The sequence below is a fragment of the Hippocampus zosterae genome, chromosome 19, assembly GCF_025434085.1.
Source record: "Hippocampus zosterae strain Florida chromosome 19, ASM2543408v3, whole genome shotgun sequence".
Classification (NCBI taxonomy): domain Eukaryota; kingdom Metazoa; phylum Chordata; class Actinopteri; order Syngnathiformes; family Syngnathidae; genus Hippocampus; species Hippocampus zosterae.
In genome coordinates, this window is record NC_067469.1 from 6,402,640 (window position 1) to 6,429,931 (window position 27,292).

Genomic DNA, 27,292 nt, shown 5'->3' on the forward strand with positions numbered 1-27,292 from the left:
TTTCGAAAAATTCAGGTCACTTTTATCTCAAGGCACCGATATGCAATACAGGTGAGTCGCAGCATACTGCGTGTAAACAAGTCGTTAACTTTTCGAATGTTGAGTGATTTAAAGGTGATATTTTCCACCACATTTCAAAGCCATGACGGTCGCACCTTGTCAAGATGTCTGTCATCCATTCAAGAGGGTTAAAAAACACACATGCATACAGAGAATAAGCCATTGCTGCACGACTGTAAGCGCATTCCTTGCAGTCACGACTGTAGTTAAGTGTCAGATCCTGCCCAGTGCGCACATACACACAATAACAGAGTGTACAGATGTGGAATGCTACCGATGACAGACAAGCGTAAGCGCACGATTTCCATGCTCACAACACACGCATCTTATCCTGGAGGAGAAAGAAAACAACGTTAGTGACAAGAGCAAATCGAACCGCCCTTCGTCACAGGGGGATTTTAGGACTCACTCCGAGTAGGTGAAAATCTGAGATACAACAAATAAAAACTGCAGTTTCATTTAATAATTAAAATCGGATTTGCTAATGCAATAGTTAATGAACTTTGAAACATCCGCTGCTGTAAGTAACACAGATGGAGCATCTACACAGAGTGTACAGAAATATCACCAGGAATTATTTTCCCTGCTCTGCGGGAATGATCTTTTCTGTCGCTTCTTCTTCCGCTTATTTAAATCGCATCTTTGCCGGTAGACGCAAGGACTGCCCGGTATTTTGCGGCTCAAATAAAAGCGCACAACTCTGAATTTGGATTTTCTTGTACAAATAAAAACAAAACAAAAACACACCAAAAAACTATCACTTAATCTGCGATATAGTTGCGGTTAACTGCACATTTGCAGGAAAGGCACACAGGGTCAAGTAAAAACAAAAACACAATTTCAGAAGTAAATATATTTCTCAAATCACCATGCAATTGAATTGTCATAATTAATGTAGTCACTGAGATTATTTTAGAAATGTATCGCCCTTGATGAAATATAACATTCAATATTACATACATTAGCGATTGACTCCATCGACCATGTGATTGGAGATACTAACGTTTGCAATTGTGACCCTGTCAAATAATATGTAACAGCATAAAGACTGGAGCGAGATTGACAGTGCCATTTCAGCATGGTTACAGCCACTCCAGCAGGAGACAAAAAGTTGCTCCACGTATAACGCAACTTGTGCGTGCAACAGCTATTTGGTTATGCGCCCGAGTCATGTTAAAAGCTCGCAACCGCTAAAAAAAAAAAGGAGCATTACTTCATAGACCTGCGAGTAACTATACAAACAAGATTAGGAAAAAAAACCACCTGAAAGTAGAGGTTTGCGAAGATAGGTGAAAAGTATCCGGATCGCGTCATCTTTGGCATATTACACACACACTGCAAAGACAGCGTATGAAACCCAATTTGCGATATGAGCTGCTGGAAGTAATTGCAGAGCGCTTCCCATCAGTGATGAGTCTTGATGGGACACGCAGTGCGCATCCTGAGGCCTGGAAAGAGAAACAGGATGACTCATTTAAAACCAGCTCATGTATTTGTGCGTGCGTGAATGATGTTGCATCTTTAAGTCAATTGTCTCCTCTCTTGTATGCGCGCGGGTGATTCAACAGGATTGGAACTGGTCCAGAATCGAGCAAAGACTGATGTAGAGTGAGTGAAACATGATGGAAAAGATCAATAATGTTCCCGGGGCCCAAAACAACCTTTCAGCTGATGTGTTTTGAGAAGGACAAATGCCTCAACTGACTCACTCCTTCAGAGCATTCTTGGTCATCGTGGCCAGTTCCCGTAAGAAGAATGAATACATTTAAGTCCCATTTCTACCAAGTACACAAAAAGTTAGGGAGATCAGGATATTAAAGTTGTTACAGATGTACCATGTTGCATTTGGATTCTTTGTTTCATTCATTTACAGTATGGTGCGATGTGCTATTTAGACAGCGATGACCATCTGTTTGGTTTTGTTTTTTTACCAAATGGTGGAAAAACTACCTTGGGGTGGGCACATTTTGTGCATTTAAGGCTCACATTTGAGATTTAAAATAGATGTCAAATGCCAAAATATAAACCAGTGGACTGGACTGTCAGAGTTTACCATTCTTAACCCCACTGCGGAAACTGAACAGCATCGACCATTTGGTCGCAAATGAGAGAAATAGGACCTACGTAAAATTAGCAAACGTCTTCTTGTTGAGGATCTTGACGTGCTCAAAAGAGCCCTGTGATCTCCTCGGTGAGCGGGTCCAGGTCAATGTCGTAAAAACAGGGTCGCGTCGGCAGGCCAGGCATGGTGCTCATCTGAATGCAAGAAAAGGCACACAAGGACAAAGTCAAGGCCCGGGACCAGATCTGGCATGTCTTTTTGAGGATAACAAGCCAAATACTGCACATCTTCCAACACTGCAGCTTCATAGCAAGAGTTTTAAACTGGCATGCCAGCAGTCCAGACCTGTCACCCATTGAAAAGAACCTTGAGGATAAGCGGTATGGATAACAAATGAATGGATGGTGTGCAGCGAATTGAAATTGAGAGAAGAGGATTTTATCAGGGTGTATAAATCAGACCTAAAAAAAAAGGTTTATCTGGGAGCAGGGGTAAGTGCTTCTTGAAAGATATAATAAAAGCACTTCTGATGGTGGGAGTTCATCAAGAGGCAGTTTTACAATTTTGATGATAGGCGTAGCTTTAAATTAGCATTGTTCCCACAACACGCTGTATGCACCAAATGAGCAGCTATCCAAACTTGCTTTCTATCCAAACTTGCAGGTTCAATGACTATAATTTTGAGTTAACTCCGCACCATAGAGCAGTGTGGAAAATGACAACCTTCACTTTAGGCATCGTGAATTCAGCCAGTCAATGGTGCCTTTGTCCCAACAGCTTGCTAAAAACAAAGGAAGAGAAAAAAAACACAACCTAATAATTCCTTCAGAATTTGGGAATGTTCAGAGAGTTTATCACCAATTAAATCATTTATTGTAACTCACGATGAGGAGCCGGACATAAAGTCATGTGGATTTATTGAATAAGAGGGGAAACATTTTAAGAGGGCAGAATTGAATTTGGGACATGAGAGGAGACACATTGGAACTTTGACTGATATTAGCAGTATTACGTTTAGTGGAATCACTTCTAATGAAGCCTGTGTGTGAAAGGTAAATAATACAATACAATACAATACAATACATTCTGATTTATATAGCGCTTTCACAACAGCGGCAGCTGTAACAAAGCGCTTTACAAAACAGTTAACATAAAGTAAAATAATAAACACAACACACAACATAAAACACAAACAGTCGTGCAGTCCTAACCACTTTTCCGTCACACGCTTTGTTGTTTGAAGCGGTTTGAGATGAAAGAGGAGAGAATCAAAGTGTCCTTTAACCAGTGGATCAGAGACGTCATGCTCAAAATGAGCACACGTCGGCTACAAGCTAAGTTTCAAAGTCAACAAGAAGCTGTAGCATCCATTGACGAAAAAAGAGATTGGTTCACTTCTCCTGTCCCATGGAAATCCACTTCAATTCCAAGCGGCGACTCACGGTTCCAAATACGCATCGGTGCTCTTCGCCAACGCTCCTCTCTCCTCATCCTCAACTTCAGCGGCCATCCATCCAGCCGCACCGACGCCAACTGTCCAACAGCGCTGACATAGCCACTGAACAAATCGGGGTTGTGAAAAATGCTGCCCATTACTGGCGCAAAAAACACAAGCGCCCCAGGTCTGTCCAGCACCGACAGTCAATGGCGCCGACATTCGTCCCAATCAAAATCTGTGCTGGTACAGGCGTGCTGCCGAGAAGGCGCAACCACCAAGCACAGATACTGCTCCTTTGACGAATGTCGTGGCCAAAAAGCGCTGAAAACAGTCCATATCAGGTCCACACGATCAAACAACAAACAACATGTGACAAAACAAAAGACAAAAACAGCAAAAAAGAACAAAAAAGCAAGGCTCTTGAAGAGCACTTGCCGAATAACCTTAAAAATAACCGCAACATGACACACTTGGAAGACAAGTCGGCGACAGAGCTTTCAAGCTATTTTGGGCAAACATTCATTCATTCATCTTCCAAGCCGTTAAGAGCAGTATATTAATGGTTTTGAAACTAAAATCACCCTCCTGTGGTTATTACAGTTTTGGAGAAAGACAGAACGTCACGAACACCCGTTTTTTTTTAATACCCAAAAAGTTAATTTGATGGACAATTTTACACAATGCTCCTGATTGGAGGCCACGGTTTGTCTCCTAAAAGTCCTGCCCCCAAAAACCGTTTGACCCAGCGGACAAGAAAACGATTTGGCAGCATTCTTTGCATGCCTGCTTGCCTGTGACCCAGGGGCAAATTTACAAGACCATTAGTGGAGCTCAGGCGGGAGGAAGTGACCAGGCAATTTCCTGCACGGGGGAAAGGAAAGGCGGCACTGCAAGTAAACAAAACCGGGGGGAGTACTTGCGGCAAGCTCCGAGCCCACTTCTGACGACTGAGGTCATCATGACTCTACAAGGCACACATGAGTCAACGTGTGAGCGGACTTGATGGAATTCAATAGTCGCATTACATCCTTATCTAGTGGTTGCCACTAAGTCATGTAACAATGCGGAAACCACTTCCACCCAAGGGCCTCCCTTTGACACCCGAGTTAGCTGAGTAGCCATGATGTCCGAAGAAAGATGACCGCCGCTATTCGCATTGACTGAAAGTCCACATACTTTTTATTTTTTTATTTGACAAAATCTCCCAATTTTTCAAAAAGCACCGATACACATGAAGGGAGAAGCCAAGTCAAATATTTTCTTTACAATCTGTTCCATGCGCCCCAACCAGTCTAAACACATAATTCTGATTAATAATCAATGTATGGGATATGAATCAAAGAAGCAAAAATTCACGCAATTTTATCCATCTCAAGCTGAGGCCTGATTGGTCGTTACCTGAGCTCTGAATAACTGTGATGTCACTTTCAGTGAATTATTGTTCATTATTATTTTTTCTGTATGTATTACTTTTTTGTGTCATATTTTACTCATTTGGCTTACTATATACTGTACCATAACTGTCAATTTTTAAAAAATGTATTTAAAAAAATTAAATCTGATGGTTTAAATAAACATTGTTAACCTAGTTGAAGTTTCATGGTCCAGCACTACTTTTTGTGAAGGCATTGGCAGCCTAAATTGAAAAAAAAAAAAGGGTTGTACATGATTATCATCTCTCCATTTCTCAATCTGAAAAGAGAAAACAAGATGGCAATTGGAGACAAGTGTAGCTCTCTGCTTCTCACGTCTGAGAAAAAAACGGCACAAAGCCAAATTCGGATACTCCACTTGACCACATAAGTCGCCGTATCATACTAAAAAACACAGCGTGTCTGTCTGCGACTATCCCCGAGGGTTTCGGACTCACGCGATTTGTGGAGAATATCCTCTCCAAATCACAGTAGCTCACGGGAGGAATGAGGGGATTATAGAATTGAATTCCAACGCAAACAAACGTATAAAATCATCAGACAATTAAAGACAGTATCAGACAACCGAAAGGGTGAGTCGGCGGAACACTGGGGAAAACTTTTTTTTGGCCCCTGACATCAGCAGTTGCTTGAGTTGGATCAACATATGGTTTGCACGGCATTGTCGACACTAACGGTAATAAATACTTAAGAAATTGCAGTAAAAGGTGCACTTAAAATGCAGGTCAGCTGTGAAGACGGCAACATTTACTGCACTCGTGGGCTTTTGCGCCACAAAAAATATGATCAAATATTCCGTTGGACAAAAAAAAAATCATTGAGATCAACTTTGATCTCAAGTGGATTCTTTCCTCAAGGCCAACCTTCAAATATATTGAGTTGTTCGACGTTAACCAAGCGGTGAGCATGAGAAATCTGCTCGAGGAGGAGGTTTTTCGATAAATCTGAGCAGTTTCGGGTTGAACGGTGCAGGGTGGAGCCCACGGGATATGAACTCTTCAGGGTTCCATTGTTCTGGGTTTCACCCCTCCCTCACATTTCAGAAGAATGACATCAGTCCCTTTCCTGATTCTTAACCCTGAAAAGACCCCTTTAACCCTTTTTTTCCCAGGACTAAATGTCCCCCTGGTCTCACGGTCACACCCCCCTCACCACCACCACCAGACCCGGATATTTCCCCGTCTAGGAGTCAGCGGGGACTAAACGACCGGGTTCCCACCACTCCTGCGACCAAACAGCCTGTGGCTATGTTTGTGGGCCTGAAGACTCTGCAGCAAAAAAGTGACAATATGTCACTTATGAAGTTATTTTTGGGATGACCGCATTCTGACTATTATTTGAATGTTGGACTTCATTCACCGAGGATCACGAAACGCAACGAACTGGTTTGCAGCGTGCTTCGAGAAGCGCTCAAAGCGCGCTTGATTACCGCTGTCCGGGTGAAAAATCAACGAGAGACCATGTTAACAAATAAAAAACAAACAATTGTAGTTCTACTCCTCTATGTTTGATGAGAAAAATGTGCCTCTCCTTTCCCACATACAAGGGCATTTTCAATCCAGTCCCCTTCAAAAGTACTTTGTTTTTCTCATCTGCTGAAGACATTGGGGTTTTTTGATCAAAAGACGAGTATCACAACCAAAGCGCCACCAGATATTCAACGTTATTCACTTGAAGGTAACCGAATTAAGTCCATTCCAATGCTTTTTGCTCACTGGAAAAGTGGGTGGCCTCAAACAAAAAGGTGCTCTGTCTTGAGTTGTTCAACATTCCTAGACGTAAATACCATGAAATAAAAGGTGGAATTCTCAACTTTTGTTTTATATTTATCTTGACCGGGAGCCAAAATGTCTTCAGTTTACAAGAAAAACAAAGGAACTGACCTTGCCATTCCAATACTTTTAGAAGGGGCTATAAACCTCCCCTAAAAATACCGGTTGATAAAACACTGGGTATAAACACACAAATACGAGTCTTTTTCCACACAAATACTTCCTTGAATTATGACCGGGGACGACTATTTTGCTGAATCTCTGTGTTAAAGTGACTTATTGATCTAATAAATAGTTCAAAGAACTTCTATGAGACTGTGTTTTGGTTGCGAGTCACAGTTCAAGGGTCGCCAATGGACCAGTGACTCCATGAGGCCGCGGCAGATGAAAGGCAAGAGCCGATTAGACGCCACATCGAGACACCGCCACCCCTTCCCAGCGTGCACTGGTGTCTGACACCTCGTCATCGCGCCAATCATAGCCCGGCCCTCGGGGGCATCGTGGTGAAACGGCAGGATGTGAAATGTTGAAGGAAGCCGGCTCCCTTTATGCTCAACCCCGTAACCGCCCGAGAGGTTTTCATCTCAGTCATACTCATTTCACATTGTGGGCCACATACGGACTCGGTAGATGTCAAGTGGGCCGGACCATTAATGTTATCTCATGCTCTGCTATAAATAACCAAAAATATCATGTCTTTCCTTTGTTTTGGTATCAAGACGCATTGATACTGTTTGATGTGTTGGGTCTGTCTCAGTGACAGACTGAGACTGCTGTTTTCTTCTCTGATCAAAACAATGTGCTCCCTAGTGGAAAATCCATGAAGTACATTTTATGAAAAATATACACTCTGTCTTTAATGCATTTTTTTCACTTTTAAATTAGCCTGCGGGCCTGACCGAACCTCATTGGGGTCGGTTCCGGCCCGCGTGCCGTATGTTTGACACCCCCACCTTATCGTGTTATCAAGTGACAGGGTGCATGAAATGGTTCAAATTGGATGAAACGGATTCAATCACATTTGTGCATTGTGAAATCGCATCTCCTACATACCGTTCCCACAAGGGGATAGATGAAGCCAGCGCCGATGCTGGCGCGAACATCTCGGATTGGCAAAATGAACCCAGTGGGGGCGCCTTTCTTGTCCGGCATGTGGGACAGGGAAAGGTGAGTCTTGGCCATGCAGATTGGTAAAGAACCATAGCCCTTTTTTGGGGGGAGGGTAAAGAAAATTAGACTACAATAGTTGAAATCCATTTCAGACAAATAAGTGCTGCTAAATCTCACCTGCTGATCATAGTCATTTATTTTGTCCACAGCCTCTGAGGACAGCTCAATGTCATCAGCTCCATACACCTTTTGGGCGATGGTTCGAATCTTTTCCACTATTGGCATCTATCACACCCAGGAAAAACAAAAGAGAGGATGTGGGGAGCAATTTGATTGCGTGAATATGCATTCATGGGACGAGAGAGGTAGAAAGCAATGTTACAGTACTGCATGGTGTAAAAGAAGCATAGCCGAGTTCGACCCACAGGAAAGACATTGTTTCACTTTCAAATTGTCCAATGCTTGGAATTTTCAACTTCTCAACAGGAAATACCCTGAGATGTCTGCGGTCCTCCATTAAAGCAGATGGATTATTTTAGTGTTTCTTTTTAATCTAATTCCCGACATTGAGGTCAATGACCAACATAAAATCGAAAACATCGACAAAATACCACTTATTCCCAAAATTGTTTTTATTTTTTTTTAATCTGAAGTAGTGCAAGATGAACAACACATTATGGTTGGTAATCAAATCAGTCTTTGTATGAAAGTAAAGTGTTGTACTCCTGTTGTTGGATGCTGGCGAGCATGCAGATGCATCCTGGAGAATGGGCGTAGACAGGATCATAACAGGATCAGTTAATTGGAGTCACAAATTCCCAGGGACACTAACTCAAAACAGCTGATCCCCAAAATCCGCCCCCCTCTTCCTCCTCCCACATCAGTATTCTCCAACTCGGACGCCACCCCTCCCCCCCAAAAAAATACTCCAAACAGGCAGAGATAATTAGAGGTGTAGGCATCTACGGAATGAGAGTGAGTGGGAGCTGCGAAACTTTCCGTGGGAAATAAATTGAGACCCTACCACAGTCTCACCTCAATGTCGTAGAGGAACTGGAAGTCGTTGGCTCTGCCGCTGGCAGCTTTCACGGCGTGGGCGAGTTCCACAGCACCTCGCCCTCCTTGCGCCCAGTGGTGGCATGGCACCGCGTCGGACGCCCCGCACTCTTTGGCGATCTGACACACGAGCTCTATCTCGGGCTGGGTGTCTGTCCTGAAAAATAGCAGCGATCTCTAGCCATGACAACAAAACGGCTAAAAAGTAGTGAAGGAATGATTCTTTTACTTGAAGACATTTAGCGCTACCACGACCGGAACTCCAAACAGATGAGCGATCTCGATCTGCTTTCTCAGGTTGCTGAGGCAGCCCTGTTTAACAAGAGTGAGATTCTGCAAAGAAAAAGAAACAGAAATGATCAATGAAGTGTTGTGAAAGTCGCATGCTTGAGTGCATATTGTAATTAATTTTTTTGTGTTTTTTGAGATTTTAAAAAATGCTGTTGCAAGAAAAAAAATGTAATTTTAAATGGACTAAGCAAAGAAATAATATGCAAAAGCACATTAGCTCGATCGGCGGAAGTGCTGTCTAAATATTTAACGGTACTGCATGTCTTCAGTATTGCTCAAAATTCACAAAACATTCATTTTTCCCCATTATACAAAAAAACCATACAAATCTTTTGTTTTACTCTCGACACAGTTAAAACAAAAATCCGTACTTCCAATGTATATTCAGAAAAAAATGTTTCAACGTTATTCTCAGACCAGTCTGAATGGATTTCTCAAACATTATAACCACCCTAATCATCATATTTTCTTTTCAGTGTGGCCCTAACAAATCCTTCCACCATCCTACTAATAACATATAACAACATATTTTAGAAATATTTATGACGTGGGAGTCTGGCTTAGACTGCCAGGCACATGAACTGCACATTGTTACACCCACGTTTGACCGCAGCGTGTGCACGCGTGTGCACGCGTGTGCAGCCATCCTAGCAGAGTCACACCTGGTCTCATAAATTCATTTCACCAGCTCTGTTTTGCCCCAACTACTTCTGGTTCTTGTTACAGGGTTGACAATTCAGCGACGCCGCTACATTATTTAGTCAGCTGAATCTGCCCTGGAGCGTACTTAATCCAAGCCAGATATGAGGATAACACCTCCTCCGCGTTACGGGAAAACCACATTCAAAGTTGGTTTCAGCTGTCAGTCAAGTCGCTACTCTTTATCGCATTAGCGGGCATAAGGAATGGATAAGGTGTCAGCGTGAAAAGAGGTGGAAGCAATGAAGTGTCAAGAAAGGCAACTCCCCTCCCAAAAAAAAAAGGCCAAATTACCGTATTTTCCGCACTATAAGGCACTTCAGAGTATAAAGCATACCTTCAATGAATGGTCTATGGTCTAAACTGGTTTCATATATAGGATGCACCGTATTATAAGGCACATAGAAAAGAAGTTTTAAAAAAGTGGCTGTGGTTGCATTATGTGTCCACTAGATGGAGATATGCGAAAGGGAATACAATACAATGCAGCTTTATTTCTATTGAGCCTTCACAACAGCTGCAGCAGGAACAAAGCGCTTTCCAAAACATTTAAAATACTACGTCGAACAAATCTGAATATTGTTCCACTTATAAGGCGCATCAGATTATAAAGCGCACGTCGGCTTTTGAGAAATTTGAATGTTTTTGTGTGCATCATATAAAGTGGAAACTACAGTAAGTCAGATTTCTTTTTTTTTTTTTAGTTATGTGGTACAGTTGAAATGCAACTCTTGCCACTTGAATTAAAAGCTGTTTTAAACTGTGCATGTGTACAAATGTCACAGGTGCATGAAAAAGAAAGCCAACTTGCAGCTGGGCTGCCAAACTACGTTACAGAAAGAAGTAAATGACTGATTCGTAATTGAAGTCTTGCCGCGCCTAACAAATTTAAGGAGCTTTAATTGGGCTGCAGGCATCCTGACCGTGGCCTAAATGGAATTAACAAGTGCCTACAAATACTTTTCTGCTTATTTACGTGTCAAGAAGAGAGGAGATCGGGGAAAAAAAATGAAAGTGTCTCATACCTCGTCGATGTATTCTCTTGGAAGCGGCACACCGGCGGATACCTGAAAACAAAAATAATCACGTGTTTTGAATTTGGGAGACATTTTGAAAGGTTTGGGTCAAATCATGACTTTCAAATTATTCAGAAACACAATGCGAAACGAAAGGAGCTTGTTATATACCGTTAAATCGTGAATTAGACGCACGCACGTATACTTTCCAATCAGAGTGAATAATATGAATTAATAAAGATTCAAAACATACAAAGATATCGTAAATGCTTTTCAATCCAGATTAAAAACTGCTTTTTTTCCCCATAAATGGGATTAAGGTTTTATAGTATTTCTTAAATGACATTTTGGAAAATCTTTGCACTCTCTATGCACTTTCTGCATTTGTTGTTGTTTGTTGTTCTTTACTTTTAAATCTCTAAATCGGTTTGCTGCTGCTTAGCAATGTCATACTTTAAATTACAATTCGCTTCGTCCGCCCGGACAACTGCGGCGCAAAAATATAATTTGGTGTTTGCGTAACTTCAAATGAAATGACCGCTTAAAAAGGCTGTTGACAAAATGCCAGCGGGCAAAATGACACAATGGTGGTTTCTCGGTCTTATCATGTCAGTGGGTTGCCGGGGACTTACATGGGGGCCTCCGCCGTGCATCTTCAGAGCCCGAACGGTCGCAATTAGCACCACCACATTGGGCCTCAAGCCCGAAGTCCGGCATTTAATATTGAAGAACTTCTCCATCCCGATGTCCGCTCCAAAGCCAGCTTCGGTCACTGCAATGTGAGGCGCACGATTTTAGCCACAGAAGCTCGTAGACGTTGCTGGTTGATCATCTGGCCCACGATCGGGGAAATATTTGTAGCTTGGGTTTGAAATACATCTTTGTGACAGCAGTCCTAGGGATTTTTTGGGATACATTGCATATCGTATGCCTGTGAGTATTGTCCCAACTACAATTTGATGTTTGTAGTTGTTTTAAAACACATAATCATAACACATAAAACACTTGTTAAATGTGTTTGGAGTGTGCAGGAGAGGGGAAAACTATCTAGAAAAAGTTGTTTTTTTCCCCTCTGTGTTTATGTGTGGTCAATGACGTTTCACTGCGCCGTCTGAAAGAGTCACAGGGCCTCCCTCTGGTAAGGATGCCCTTACCCACCCGCCTTTTGAACCGGGCCAAGGAAAGCAAACATTGTACTCCACCTGGCATGGCGCCCTTGTTGAGATAAGCTTCCCTGGCTCAACTTGCATGCGCGTGCGCATGATAATGCTTGAACAACACTTGCTTGTTTGAGCTAATCTTGAACGAGTCCAGAGATGTATTTCAAAGCTACAACCAGTTCAATAGATGCTTGAGCAGGCCACGCCCATTTTCCCATTTATAGACTTTTCTCAGATGAGCTGAAAAGCAGGAAAAGTGGGAAGGGGCACTTTCACGAAAAAAAATAATTTCCAAAATCTACTGACGAGCTTTCGGACAGTCAAAGTACAACACGAATCAGCCGCGGTGCTTGGCATCAGTTTTAAAGAAGCATGAATTGAAAGGATCAAGAAAATAAGCAAATTGTTGCATGCAGTTACCATTTGTTGCCTTGATGGGCTCTTTGTGACCACCGGACAAGACGGAAAGCCAATTCATCATGACTTGCTGAGAGTCACAGGAATAGCTGATTAATCTTCCCACGTAAAAGCTAAGTGAATTATTCATCTGGTCATCTAATGTTTTTGAGCCATGAAATGATAAACGGCTCCATTCTCCTTGTTATGACGAGGCATCAAACGTCCCGCCTAGTTTCTAAATGTCAACAAGTACGGCATTCGGCATGTAGGGCTGTAAGCATAATGAGCAAACGGCTAACATTTCAAATCGAATGAATGTGAACGCGCTGACGTGAATGGGAAGCATACTAGGAAACGCGGCACGTAAATCGGCGTGATTTGGTTAGGCGGCAGCGGGTTGGTCTCGTGGTGAGCGGGTTAGCAGTCCTCCCTGCGCTTCCTCCTACCTTCCCAGAAGATAGCTTTGAGATTCATTGAAGCTTGAATTGAACATAAGTGAGTTGTTTTCGTCTTTGTCGATGTTATGCGCAAGCTCTTGCAAATTTCCGTCTCTGGGTTACGACCTTGGGCAATCCCCAGAGACAGGATGGACATGACGGCGGATGCCATGCGAAGGGGGAACAAAAAAAAGAACAAGCAACTAGCAGCATCTACTTCCTGTTAGGCTAGTTTTCCATCATGAAATGTTAGCTTGTTGTATCGCGGTTCATCATTCGGTCATTGATTGGATTGGTAGACATTATAGCCCACCACAAATGGATCAAATATATAGTAGAGGGAAGATCCAGGTCAATACTAAAAATGTAACAAACAGCGAGAATGAGGGATTTCAGCCGACTGAGCGACTTCATTTAAGGTCGAGGTGACTTGAAAAATGATAACACAGAGCCCAATGAAGCGCGGCCATGAATTTGAACACCTCCACCCTCTTGCGTGCTTCAGCGAGTTCAACAAGAGTTCATTTTTCAACTCAGCTTTACAGGGTTACGCTAAAACAACAACAACAAAAAGCTTTACCTGCATTTTAGTCGCCATTTGCCATTTGTGAGCACGTTTGCTTATTTTTGTGGCAGGGTAGGTTTGGTGACTGTCAAAGAACTTTTAAATACCGCAGAATATCTGCATAAACGCTGTAGATTGACTATTTTTCTAGATTAAAGTGGCAATTGTTGAAAAAACTAAAAAATAATTTACTCTTATTTAAAAGACACATTAACTCATTCACTCCCAAAGACGTTTTTAGACGTCTTTTTAGACTTTGTCTAGAATTGGCTGGTACTGAATGGGTTAAAAGACGCGTGGGACATCTGAAAGACATTCATCTGCACTCCTTGAGTTTAATTTCATTTTAAATTTTGGATTCAATCATTCCATCTGCCTCTCATTTGACGTCACTGTCCTTGTGCTCCCCACGCGTATGAAATGCTATTTTCCAAAAATTATCCATGAAAGAAAACAGCAAAACAATTCCTCCAAGTAGCCATTGACCGACTTCTTGATACAATCGCTCTCATTTTTTTCGGAAGACTGTTAATCAGTTTATGAAGTGGTTCATGACCTGTTTAATGCTTTTGTCACAAGTGTCTTTCACAGTCAGGCAGTTTTTGTCGCAGTGTCACACTATTGCACACCTCAACAATTAGCTCCAAGGATTAAAGGAGGTGGGTAGGGGGGAGATTTTTGAAGTTGAGGCAGCAAGTTGATGGGAGCGGAAGGAAGTGCGTTTGCTCGGGGTTGGGGAGGTCATCATGCATCCCAGCTGCCGCTTTTGGGGACGACGGGCGGGAGGTCGAGTTCCTAGCATACCCGAGTGTCGAGTAACAATCCCGCAGACAGGTAGGGCTTGATGACGTCTTGCGTAATTTTCTCCAGACCCAAATATTGTCTTAAGTAAATGACCGAATGCGACGGCATGAAGTGCAGACGGCGGATGACCTTAAATGACACTCAAAAGCATATTTTGTCGGTTTGAAAAGGGCTGCCCTTAATCCAGAACAGATTGACAAACAGATCACTGTTGATGGCGGCGCTGCATCACTTTGGATATGAGAGCTGCACAGCTTTTGAGTAGAAAATAAAGATGAAGTGGCAAGTATGGGTTTGTCATGTCATTTATCAGGAAATAAATTATTATTTTCTAAGAAGTTACTCTTTTATTTGATTGGTTCCGTGCTTAATTTATCATAGAAAACCCATCTTTGGGCCTTTAAAGATCAGTCAAAAAGCTCAAAAACATTCAATAAAGGTTTGATTTGAGATAACTGTGAGGAATCCCTTTCAGTGGTTTTGGCGAACCTTGCCATATTTTTCAGCAAATTATCAGAGGGCGTCCGACAAGGAAGGGAGGGAACGAGTGATGGAATACAAGTGTGGAAGGTTTTTTTTTTCAGTTCCTTTTTAAAGAGATTTGCAGTGTTTTGAAACCCAACACTGGTTACCTCATAACAGCTGACTGCCCACCCGTGTTCAACGTGTTAAAAGTGTTGTTTACCTGTTATCGCGCACACAACGGAGTTTCGTGTTTACATCTAAATCATTCGACAGTGGCCGCAAAGGCCCGCCAACCCGCATTCCAAACATGTTTCTGCTGCCAAAGTAAACGTAGACAACAAGAACAGATGAATTGATTACAAAAAAATGGAAAGGCTCATGTACTCCTTGGCGTTGAAAGGATTAGCATGGTTTACTCCAAAATTCCTGAGGGTCTTAAGATTATCAATTTACTTCCTTCCTCTTTCCTGTCTGTTTTCCCGCAATCTTCCCACCAATTTCCTAGAAAGCTTCACCCGATAGCGATGCCAGAGTAGCAAAGAATATGGGCCAAAGGCTGGGAGAGTAAGGAAGTAATTCCAAGTGTAAGTCGAGCGTGTATTTTAAAACGTGACTCCTTGTCTCCGTCGTGAGTATGGGTAACACTTGATCTGTATGCGCAGGGGCGGTGTGCACTTACCCACAAAGCCGTCCCGTCCCACCAACTTCAAAGCCAACTTGTCTGCGAGGACCGAAGAGTTGCCATGGGCGATGTTGGCGAAGGGCCCGGCGTGGACAAACACGGGTGAACCCTGCAACAATGGCGAGGGGGTATACAAGACACGCAAGCGTTTAGTCGGACAGTGTAACCAACAGCAACTCACTCGGCTACGGTTGAAATTGGAAAAGGACCTTTTCTTTCACGCGACATCTTTTGAGGACAATGTTGGGGGATGAGTGTCTCAGTGTGGGCTGGCAGCACATACAGTGCATAAAATAGGGATTAAAAAAAGTTCAAAGGGTCCTGACTAACAAAATGTGCCAGCAGGCTTGTTTTCTCCTCCTGATGAATGAACAAATGGATGGGAAACCCACAGCGTCCGGGTCATAAAAAGGCCTACGAGAGCCACCATGTTGCTCCGCGATAAATTTCAAATTTGGAGACAACATTACTGATGCACAACCACCAGTAGGTGGCATCGGTGCTCCATTTTAGATTTCAAATGAGCAGAGTATGAGTCCACTGGGAGAAAGTGCTGCATTTTTAAAACTTACCTCTTCAATTTTTTTTGTTGCTCAGGCTCAGGAATAAAAAGGAGAGCTTTGGTGTCATCTTGTTGGCATCCTCGTGGCAATGAATCAATGTTGAAGTTAGTTGAGGAGCTTCGTTTAGACGAAAGCCGTGCTTTGCCGCTATCCCGTGCCATCTGCATGCTGCACTTACTCATTCGAATGCGCTTCAAGTGGGCAACAAGAGCCAGTACCGTCCATTGGATGTAGAAAGCTAAAACCAGCGATGTAATTTAATGATGACGATGATAAAGCTTTGTTGCCAAACTGTCTTGTACCGTAGTGCGCACAATTCAATAAACACGAAGGAATTAAATCAGTTTGCGGCATACGGGGAACATGTGAAAGACAAATGGGGCTAAGCGATCCATTGTCAGACTGCGGGGAGGAAAAAGGAAGGATGGAGGAGGCCACACATGATTTTCGAAGCTTTTGTTTGCGTTCCCATCCCGCTGTTAACATCAACGCTTTCACGTCGGAGAAAGAGATCATCCCCTTCTTCACACATTTCGGACCAACGCAAACAACGTTGTGCATTGTTAGATAGCCCCGACGCACGTCACCGCCGTGATTTTGCACCTGAACTTTGAATCGCTCCACTTGACCCTTTCCAACATCCGAGCATGAATGAAAAGTGCCGTAATGGGAAGTGATGACAGAAAAAGTAGAAAGCTATCCAACATTCACCGGATGGATGTGAAGATTTTTTTGGGGGGGCGGAGGTATAAACGGAGGTCATGAACAAAACAGGAAGTTGGCCCATTTCACATGGCATGTGTGTGTCTGTATTATTATATATATTTTTTGGGGGAGAAAAAAAAAAAAAAAAAAGAAAAATCACATGGATCGAGACCACAAAGGACCCGGGCAATCTGCACTGGATGGAAAATTCACACGGAGCGCGGAGGCCCCGCAGACCACGAAACCAGCTCCCTGACCAGAATCACAGGAAACGGCTCGAACAACACGACCACAGCGCTTCCTCCGAAAAAACAAGGGGGAAAAAAAAAGTTATCTCTGCTGCGTGCCCTTTCCACTCCCCACAGCACCGCCAAAAACAGACAATGTGGGACATTCCAAACAAACAAAAAGATGCCCGAAAACAACGCTGATTTCAGCCGCCCCACTGCAAACATTGTGTGGTGAACAATACGATGCAGCTTGAGCAAGACATTTTTTTTCTAAGGATGTTAAGTTCAAGGAATTCCGCCCTCGACACGACAGAGGCTGGATGGCACATGTCTGTCAAGGAATGTCAGCTATAAGTGAGACTTTTCACACATTTCGGAAGTCACACCAGATGCCGACATGGACCTTGTTGGCCATCCAATTAATCGATTGCAGGATGCAGTAACGCAAAGTCGCGGCAAGTTTTTGGGGAACGGCAGATAAATTCCGGTTCTTCTGTTATCGCTGTTTTGCAGGATCTGTGTGTCCACACGAATCATGTAAGAATATTCCAAACCATTCGTTTTATAGTCAAAACTTTCCAAAATACCAAGTAGATATTACAAGAAATGTTTCTCTGCCCGCTATCAAAGAAATTTGAAGACGTGTTGCAATGTGAGCAAGATCGGTCTTCTCCAAGCTGCCCAACTTGATCCTTAGATGGCGAGCCAGGAGGAGGAAAGAGTCCATACCTCAACTTTTAAGAGCTCTCTCTGGAGCGCTTGTCATTTGACTTGAGGGGAGCGAAGGCCTTTTAAATTCCCCGTTTATCCTCCTGAGATAGTCATCAGAGGAAGCTTAAACCGAGAAGGGCGCGGTGTGTCTGAGATGAAGTGACCGTGACGCACGGCGACTCACCTCAAGGGTTTGCATCAGCGTGGGCTTGATGGCGTCCTTCATAAGCACGGCCAGCGCCCCGCTCACACCCTGACAGCAGACAGAAACATGAGTCTACTACAACACGAATACAAGATCTTAAAGCAATGTCTTAAGTGAACGGTCAAATTCTAGGGGGAAAAAAAGTGAGAATTGTCCAAGATGAAGAATTAAGATTCACGGGTCAAACCACAACCTGATTAATGGGTTGATTTAAGAGGTGTTACTCGGCAATTATGTCATACGCCGTATTTCCACAGATCCTAAAGTGTGGGGTGGTAAGAGACTAATGTGATTTTATAGCGGGGACTACACTGCCCTTGAAATAACACATGCCACAGTCCTTCATGGGAAACCAGAGCCAGTTGACCTTGTCGGCTGGACATGCTGAGTGGTGCTTAAATGAGATGTTTTCTTTTACATTTCTTTCAAGGTGGGGGATGCTGGGGGGTTTGGATTTACCATGTTGTTTTGGCCGGTTCAACTGCAAATCAGGGACATCTGCATTAATTGTGAAAGCAGACCGTCACAAAGAAAGACTTAATCGTCGCAATTATAAACACACATGAATGAAACTCCCATTTTCCTTCAGGAATAACCGAGACGTAGCCGTGATAAAACTGAGTGTGGGGAGGGTGTGACTGTCTGTTCTCACACTGCGGGGATGCAAAGATCAAACACCCACCAGGTCCTCTGCGGTGACAGGCTGTCCGGAACGGCTGGTCCCCACCACCATGCGCGCCAGTCTTTGTTTCATGTCCTCCAGGCCGTCTGCCAGAGCCAAGATAGCCATGATCTCGCTGGCCACCGCAATGTCGAAGCCTGTCTGGAGTGCGTGACAAAACCATGCGCAATGTAAACTATAAGAAAAAATAAAGCCAATTAAGAGAGAGTTGAAATAAATTGTGATATTGACTTTGATAAATGCATGTTGTCGTGACATAACGGCTGGGGATGAAATGAGCAGCCCTTGGTTTTGAACAGACTAGATCATTTTTGGGTCACATTTATTTGCGAGTGGGGACGACCCGCTGGGAGAAGTACAGAAAACCCGAGCTGAAAATGTAAAATGACTTTTCACCACAGGGATCCACCGACCGATGGAATATTTCTTTTCCCCGCTCCCACCCTCACCCCCTCCCTCTGTTGGAAAACCCTCAGGGGCGAAATTGTATTTAGTGAAGGATGAACCAAAACGAAGGCGATAAACGTAAGCATGTGCTGAACCAGTTGAGAAGCTACGCTAGGTGTAAGTATGTGTGCGTGGATCATTTTTCGCCTTCTTAAAATATTTGCTTTGACTTTGGCTCACTGGCTTCCTATTGGAGGAGAAATGTGTGGGATTTCATTAACTGTCCTCAACAAAGAGATATGAGGGGTTTTTTTCACAGCGTGTGAGAGTGGATATTTGGGTAGTCACCAGCAAGCTGACCTATTAACACCCATAAAGAGCACCAAAACAAAAATTTTTTTTGCAGATTTTTGTCTCCGATGTAAAGTTACACTCAACAACAAAGTATTATAAAACAAAGTTTCTGCCTGGAATTCATATTTATCGTGGCACCAAAAAGTTGTTTTAATTATAATTTTTTAAAATTCATCGGATGATAAATCGGTTATCAAAATATAATTCTGCCAAATATTGGAATAGGCCTCCTAAAAAATCCCTATCGTCGGGCCATGGTCAACATATACAGGTAAGTGATCTTTTTTTTTCGTGCGATCCCAAAAATGTTTTTTTTTGCAATGATCATGCACTTAAAAAAAATATAATAATCAAACAAACAAACCTCTCTGATTTGTCCTTTTTCAGTGCTGGCTTGCCCAACGGTGATCTTCCTCAAAAAGCGGTCATTTGTATCAACCACTGCACAACAAGGGAAAAGAAAAGAGGGGTTGCACTTCCTGTAGTATTGTACTACTGAGGGGGGAGAGGGTTTATCTCTCGTGAAACACTTAAAAGTGCTTATAATGTTGCGGGGTTAAAAATGCTCTTTTCACCCCCATTCTCTCGGATGCTGGAATTTTTTACTGCCAGTTCTGGTGTTACACATATTTTTTTTTTTAAACACAAATATAGTTAACTTAATTCAGATTTTTATGGCAAGTGTTTTTGTCGTTTGTGTGCTTTTTAAAAAGGATGCCCACTGGACTCTCACAGCCAACATAAAACCAACACAGCTCCCCGCTGTTCATGCTTTTTTTTTTTACCTCTCTGCCAGGTGATCTTGGAAGGGTCGAGGTCAAGACGGACAAAAGAACTAACTTCCTGGGGCGTGAGAGAGGCAGGGTCGCTTTTGTCGATGCCGAGACGCTGGAGTGAAAAGAGACGAGATGTGAGAATCGGACGTATGTGCTTTGTTAAAAACGACTCAACTTTGTGTTCATCAGGACATTTGCGATATTGAATAGAAAGAAACAGTACCACTTCACCTTTTGGGGACAGTGCCATGAAATGACCATCACCTGATAAATATTTCACAAGGAGTCCAAACTTGATCTCTGTATAACTCTTAAATTTATATTTATTGTCCTTACCAAGTAACCTTCCAAGAATTATGATATTGTCAATGGTTTCACAATAAAATTAACCCCATATAAAACTCTGGGCTCATATGAACTCGTATGACGCTGTACTTGGGAGGAACGGGAACAGCTGGAGAATTTGAAGACAGGATAACTGATCCCACTTACGCGCAGCCTGGCAACCTGGATGGGCGAAAATCTTCTCACTCCGTTGACTGACGGCACCAGTCGACTGTACAGACCCTTGGATTGGACAAACGAGACAAAAGCTAGTTCGTTTGAGGGAACGCTTTTGGGTGAAATGACTGTATCTTCATACCTTGTCCGACTGGGTGGCCTCATGAAGCATCCTGGCGTCGATGGCTGCCGCCACCAAGTTGTTGGCAGCGGTGATGGCGTGAATGTCACCCGTCAGGTGGAGGTTGAACTAAAACGCAGACAGAAACCTAAATTCTCATTTTTGTTTCTTGCAAAGTGCACAACTTTATTTTCCCCAAAATGTTATTCTCTTTATTTCACGGGGTTTCTCTTGGCTGCACAGGTCTTATGTTCGATTTGGTGCAAGACATGAGCTTGCTTTTCTTATTTGGATGGCTGGAGCTTTGAAGATGAACTCCTTGCCTTGTGTCCCACTTCTCTCCATGTCAACCTTTTTGACTCTGTTACTTTGAAGATTTTTTTTTCCAAGGGAACACTAATCCTGCTAAGGGAGGCTGTGTGTGTGTGTGTGTGTGTGTGTGTGTGTGTGTGTGTTTTACCTCCTCCATTGGGATGACCTGAGCATATCCCCCTCCTGCAGCTCCCCCTAGACATGAGAAGAAGAAAAAAAAGCACAGTCAGAGGCATACAACAAAACAGGGATGCACAAAGACGGAGTGCTGAGTACTGGACTCTGAATGAACTGCTCACTCCACGACACAAAAAGGCATTAGGGTATGAAATGACAGCTACATGCTGACAAGAGACACACAAAAAAACACATGATACGTTCCAAAGTGGCAAATGTCCGTTGATGGCTTTGCTGAAAGAACACTTGAGTGTAGTCACGTGGATGGAAAGTTTTCTTGCCAACTAAACCATTAAAATTAGATTTCTAATTTTACACCAAATAAGACCCATTGTTCACAATATTGTAGCCGTTTTTCCTGAAAAAATAAAATACAGTACATCTTTATTTATATAGTGCTTTCACGACCGCTGCAGCTGGAACAGGACGTTCAACTTAGAATAAGATCGAAAATCTGCCTTTGTGAAAGGCCCAAAATGCTTTAGTTTGTTTGTAAAATTAACTTTGGGGGGGGGGGGGGGGGGCACTTGCAGGTTTGGTCGCTAAAAGAATTCCTTCAAAATTGAGCCACCTAAAATCTGTTTCACTTCACGACATGAAATTTTGCAGGAATTTAGGAGCCATGCGAGTCATGAATAGACCTAAAACAAATTCTCAATCAGCCATACCTGAAAAGAACAGAGGACCTATGTCATTTGGGTTTAGAAGCAGCCATTTTAGGGTCAATTTGGCTCTTTTAAGGATTTAAAAAAAAAATGTTTTACTAGGTGTCCTTAAAAGCTGAATTTGGATTTGGACTACACTAACAATCTGACACGCAAGGGCCTGTTCATCGCTGCTTGCAGCTTTAAGTATTTGTGTATTTCTCAGTGGTGTAGAACGTCACTTTTTATAATAAGTAGCTCCCATGTTGCTGAAAAAAAAATGAATCCATGGAAAATATTGAAAACACTTCTCACTATGTAGCAGTGCAAACTACAGCACTCTACTGCAGTATCGCTAATTTCGTAGACTGGGTGCGGGGTTTCGATCGGGGGTGTCAAACTTGTTTCATTTGTGGGCCTTGTGGTTGAGGTGAATAACCACGCCACGTCGTGCTTACCCTTAACCCCAAAGGTGGGTCCCTGAGAGGGTTGTCGTAGACAGGCGAAAGAGTTAAGCTTCAGGTGAGCAGACAAGGCCTGCACTAAGCCGATGGTCACGGTGCTCTTCCCTTCGCCGAGGGGGGTCGGAGTTACGCTAACAGAAAACAGACAAGTTTTAGCCTCGTGTTTCTGAAGGAGTGATGGGAACACCAAGCCAAAAGTGATGACATCAACTCACCCGGCAACCAGGACGTATCTGCCGTCAGGCTGCGCTCGGAGGCGGTCTAACAAGGAGAGGCGGACTTTTGCTTTGCTCCTGCCGTAAGCTTCGAGCTCTTCTGGCAACAGGCCAATCTCCTCTGCCAACTGTTCAACTGCCTTGGGGGTCTGAGCTCTGGAAATCTCAATGTCACTTGCAAACAAAAATAGTGCATGCACAAAAAAGCAAAAAAAACAAAATAAGTGCCACATTCAAATCAGTCCATTCAAGGGTTATGCAGAAATGTCACATGAACGAGACCTTGATGTACCTTGGTACGGGCGTCAGGGGCTGTAGGTTGAGAGTGCGCAGTCGCCAGGGTCGATACTGCTGCTCCTGGAGCCTCCGACTGCTGCTGTGCACCACATTCTTGTACACACACACACACACACACAAAAAAAATTTTTAAACAACAACAATAAGAATACAATACCAAGTTAGAAAAACAAGTCGTCCTGGCTGACAAAGGGGCATACCTGTATTCTGTACGCTGCCGTCAGATACGCCAACCTGGACTTTGAAGACATCCCAGACTCATCTGGAAATGAATAAAAAACTATTTGAGTACTATGTGGTCCATGACATCCCCGCTCCACAACAGAAAGAAAGAAGTTACTGGAAGCCGGCATTGCTTCCAGTACCTGTGTGTAGGGTGGGCTCCGAACGGATGACCGCAGCCCCCGGCTTGATCCAGGTGGATGGAATGTAGAGAGGATCTGCACCGAGTAGGACCACAGCATCGGCCTCCATCACCTGGGAAAAATGATTCCCATGATGAGTCATCAAAACAACGGCAGTGAATAGAAGCCACAAAAAGAGGAAAACATACTTGTCTCTGTAGGTTCTTGGTATTGGAATGACTTTTGAGAACTGCCATTCCACTTCTCTCCAGGAAGCACTGCAGGGCCACTCCAGGAGGTCCTTCAGCAACAATAATCGCTAGTCTTCCACCTTCTACGGGAGAGTCTAGAGCAACATATTTTCCTTTGACAATATTGTGTAGCTTTCATGAACATTCACTCATTCCTGTCTTCTGAATTAATATACGATAAATTTTATGATTAACAAACCAGTTGATTTAAATCATCCCATTAATTCACCCAAAGGACTTTAAACTATGCTTATGGAGAATATTCAGGGGACCAAAAAAAAAAGAAGTTACTTCATTATGTGTTTTTTTAAATTAATTGGTCATCTGAATTTTATTCTTCCGAATATCAGAACTGGCCTCAAAAATCCTTATCAGTCAAGCACTAGATTTTATAAAGTGGACTGCAGTGGTTGCTTCAGGTACAAGTGACCCAACCACACATAAAAAGCCAGGCTGTCAAAGTGTGCATTCAGAAATGATTGGGAAAAAAAAGATGTCACAAGGCAACACGTGCAGAGTTAACTCACCGTGTTTTCGCAACAGATCCATGACGGCGCTGGCAACAGGCGGCACAAAGCCTTTGTTCAGGTCCCCTTGTACCAAACGACCCGTGTTCAAATACGTTATCCTATCGTAAAAGATAGAGAGAAGCACACGTATTGAATGGGTCTTAGTTACACATATAACAAGATTTGTTTACCTTTGGTCAAAGAATTTGCAGCAACGCCATTGAAATGCTATGTTCTCATGAAGCATAAAGAAGGGTACCCCAAAGTGTTGAATGTGCAAGCATTTCTATTTTCGTTGGAATTGAGAAAAGCATCTGCGTATGTGGTAACGTATTACAGCATCAATGAGGTGGACATGGAAGTACAAGGCCAAAATCAAGACCAGTGGATGATTTGACAAAGATTTTCAGGTTTTTACTTCCCACTGACACTATCAGAGAGGCATTCGTTGACAAAAAAAATGTGAAAAAGGCTGTACAGAATTTTTGTTATTTCAGTTCAAGTAGGACTGCTTTTCTGTTAGATAGCGTGGTGGCGCCATCTTGTGGCATCTTGATGCAGAGAAACTCGGAGACAAACTATAAGTCAATGGAAGCAAGCCTAAGAAGCAGAAGAAGTTACAAGAAAATTGTTGCGGCATGTGTACACGTACATGCCGCCATTTTTTTTTCTTAAATCAAATAATTTGAAGGGATGGCAATTGAAATGATTCAGCAAAAAAATTAAGAATCAATACCAGTTGGCCCTAGTTTAAATAATTAACTGCAATTATTGACATTTCAAACATTTTGGGGAGGGCATCAATGACTCAACTACAGCAATTATTCATAACAAAGCCCCGCCCCCGTGACTGTATTCCAAAGCTGCCATTTTAATGACACACTTTAAATAATTAAACCTCTCTATAAAATGTGAGCCATTGTGTATTCCTCCAATGTTTTACCCGTCGACGTCCTTCTCGGGTTTGAGCGCGTCGAGCACTCGGCTGGTGAGGGAAGCAGGGGGAAGGTGGAGGTAGATGCCGTGCACTCTGGGGTCCTCGTTCAGCTTCAACACCTCCTCGACGATCTAATCATACGGAAAAAGCAAACGTGTGACGCGACTTGAGCTAACAGTTGAAGGCACAAAAAAAAAAACCCGGAACACACATCAACTCATTTCAGGAAATGAACAATGTGATCATCGCCGGTCTCCACATATTAGTTTATTCGTCTTTGCTGAATATTTAACCAACAAATAAAGACAAATGGGGAAACCTTTATTTGCAAAATGCACTATTGATATACTGTAGCTTCACGTGGTGAAAGAGCGATAAATAGCCCTGACAAGGGCCAAGATCCAACGTGAAGTCAATTTCGCTTCTTGTCAGATGTCAGTAAGTCACAGTTGAGCAATCATCTAATTGGATTTTGAGGTTCAGATGCGGCTGATCACATGCCGTGCAAACAATCAGCCGACGGAATGCTAAGAGCATGCACAGACTCGATAAAGATGGAAGTGCCTGTAGAGTTTCACTTTTTTGCTCCACTTACTTCATCTTCGCTCTCCTTGGCTAGACAGATCTGTGTGACGTTTAAGCCGACCTGTGGGAGAATGTCATGAAAAAGCGATCGTCTGCAACGTGGTATAGAATGTGAGGACAAAAAAAAAAAGGAGTTAGTTATTCATTCACATGTAACTCTTACCTTTCCTGCTATTTTCTTATTGATCTCCAACAGGCTGTCATCTTCGCCCACCTTTGAAATAAAATTACTCTGAAGCAATGTCATGTTTTAACGGAGCTTGAGTAAAATATAAAAGGCATGACTACCTGTATGATGGCAAGCAGCGGCTGGACTGCTGGATTCTTTCTCTGCAGGGCCACGATTGCCTCTTTGCTGGTTTGAACCACATCCCTATGAAAGAGAAAGGAAACAGAACAAAAACGTTTTAGATTTTACTCTCTCTAAGGTACGACCAGTATGGATTATTTGAGGCTAAACTTGAATACACTTGGGTTTTTTTTAGAGGCAAATGGGTCTTATTTTACCTCCGAGCATCATCACGTGTGAGACATTACGAGGTCCTGAAATTTATATATAACACTGAGAACACAACTGGCGCTGCTGGGCAGAATTAAAAGCCTGATCTGTTCAGTTTGTACAACGAAACGAATTTCAAACATTGAGACTAACAAGAGCTAACGGGGAATATATATTGGACATTCACAATGACGAAACATGTACACGTTCAATGAATGAATGACTGAATGAAGTCCATTTAGCCATCCGCCATCCTCTTGGTGATGAACAACCACATTGAATGTAACTAAGGGCGAGGTTACACCAGCAAGTGGCGGTGGGAAGTTTCGAATCATATCCGGAAAACGTGCGTGTTTGGCGGTTAGCCAAAACCCAACACACACCGGAAATGTCGAGCAGCCGAGAGATACATTTCCGACTCAACGTTTTGACTACATGTAAACAAACCAATTAAAAAAGATACAAAATTAATGTCCTTTACCTGAGAGAGCGGTCGATGTCACCGCCATCTCGTTTCGGCGACTGCTGCCCGAAGTAGTCGGCCAATTTGGCGTTGTTGCCGCTGTTAGCCGAAGCGCTCGCCGACCGCGCCAAAAGCCGACTGGGAGCCGCGCCGACCGACTGGCATCTCCGCAGTGTCCCGACGACCCTGCTTCCGTGTCGGGCATGGTGCATCCGAAGAGCGGCGTTGCCACAAGCGTTACGAATTACGGATAATTTCATTTTCGGGTCTTCGTTCCTATTTAAAAAAATACTCTAAAAAAGTTATCAAACAAACTTGGTGACTTCTGCAAGCGAGTTGGCCAAACTAGCAAGTGATGTCAGGGTCGCGATGGTTGCGTGCCTTCTTCAAAGACCGTGGGAAATGTGAAACTTCAGTCAAGAAACAAAACGACCTATAAATGCTGTCTACGCCCCAAATGAAGACATAAATTACTTCGAACATAATGGACATTTTTTGTTTGTTAGAAGCGACACTTTTCACGGGAAATGATGATCACGTCGTACATAAACAACTGGTCACTAATATTTGCGAGTTACTCCTGAACGCAACAGCATGGCAAAAATTAAAGACGAGCATGTTTTGACACTGGTCAAATCGATCACGAGACGCCACTTAATTTATTGATAAACTTTACCAAAACCTTAATCTTCCGACCTTCCCATCTATTATTCATTTTTTCTTTATTTTCAAGACCGTTGCTAAAAGCAGGCTGGCCCCACGATACGTCAGCGTGTTTGCCATATTGAATGTGTCAACGGACTAGAAATCACTGTTCATTTTCCTCTCTCGTCTATTTAAATTAGGGTTACCAGTAATAATCCTAACTGAAACTGAATTTCAAACAACCATTATAAGCAAAATCAGTGAAC

The 27,292-nt window shown here is 43.0% G+C and overlaps 1 protein-coding gene across 4 annotated transcripts; it reads right to left on the minus strand.

The window, feature by feature from the left end:
- Window positions 1-27,275, minus strand: mthfd1l (methylenetetrahydrofolate dehydrogenase (NADP+ dependent) 1 like). Of its 4 annotated transcripts, XM_052052849.1 has the most exons (28): window positions 26,400-26,794; window positions 25,708-25,792; window positions 25,583-25,633; window positions 25,430-25,480; window positions 24,841-24,965; window positions 23,916-24,016; window positions 23,347-23,483; window positions 23,159-23,270; window positions 22,994-23,055; window positions 22,789-22,886; window positions 22,497-22,670; window positions 22,276-22,412; window positions 21,145-21,191; window positions 20,706-20,813; window positions 20,555-20,629; window positions 20,072-20,174; window positions 19,651-19,727; window positions 18,546-18,686; window positions 17,843-17,911; window positions 15,447-15,558; window positions 11,570-11,709; window positions 10,947-10,988; window positions 9,161-9,264; window positions 8,911-9,088; window positions 8,053-8,160; window positions 7,819-7,971; window positions 2,185-2,316; window positions 1-1,508 (listed from the first exon to the last, which is right to left on the minus strand). In XM_052052849.1, exons 1-27 carry the CDS (start codon window positions 26,639-26,641, stop codon window positions 2,227-2,229), a joined length of 2,922 nt encoding a protein of 973 aa, XP_051908809.1. In that variant the 5' UTR covers window positions 26,642-26,794; the 3' UTR covers window positions 1-1,508; window positions 2,185-2,226. The 4 variants fall into 4 exon arrangements, with proteins under 4 accessions (XP_051908809.1, XP_051908811.1, XP_051908812.1 ...); XM_052052851.1 differs by lacking the exon at window positions 25,583-25,633 and having other exon boundaries at window positions 25,430-25,511; window positions 26,400-26,447; XM_052052850.1 differs by lacking the exons at window positions 1-1,508; window positions 2,185-2,316 and adding an exon at window positions 5,198-6,585 and having other exon boundaries at window positions 26,400-27,275.
- Between the last annotated feature and the right edge of the window lie 17 nt (window positions 27,276-27,292).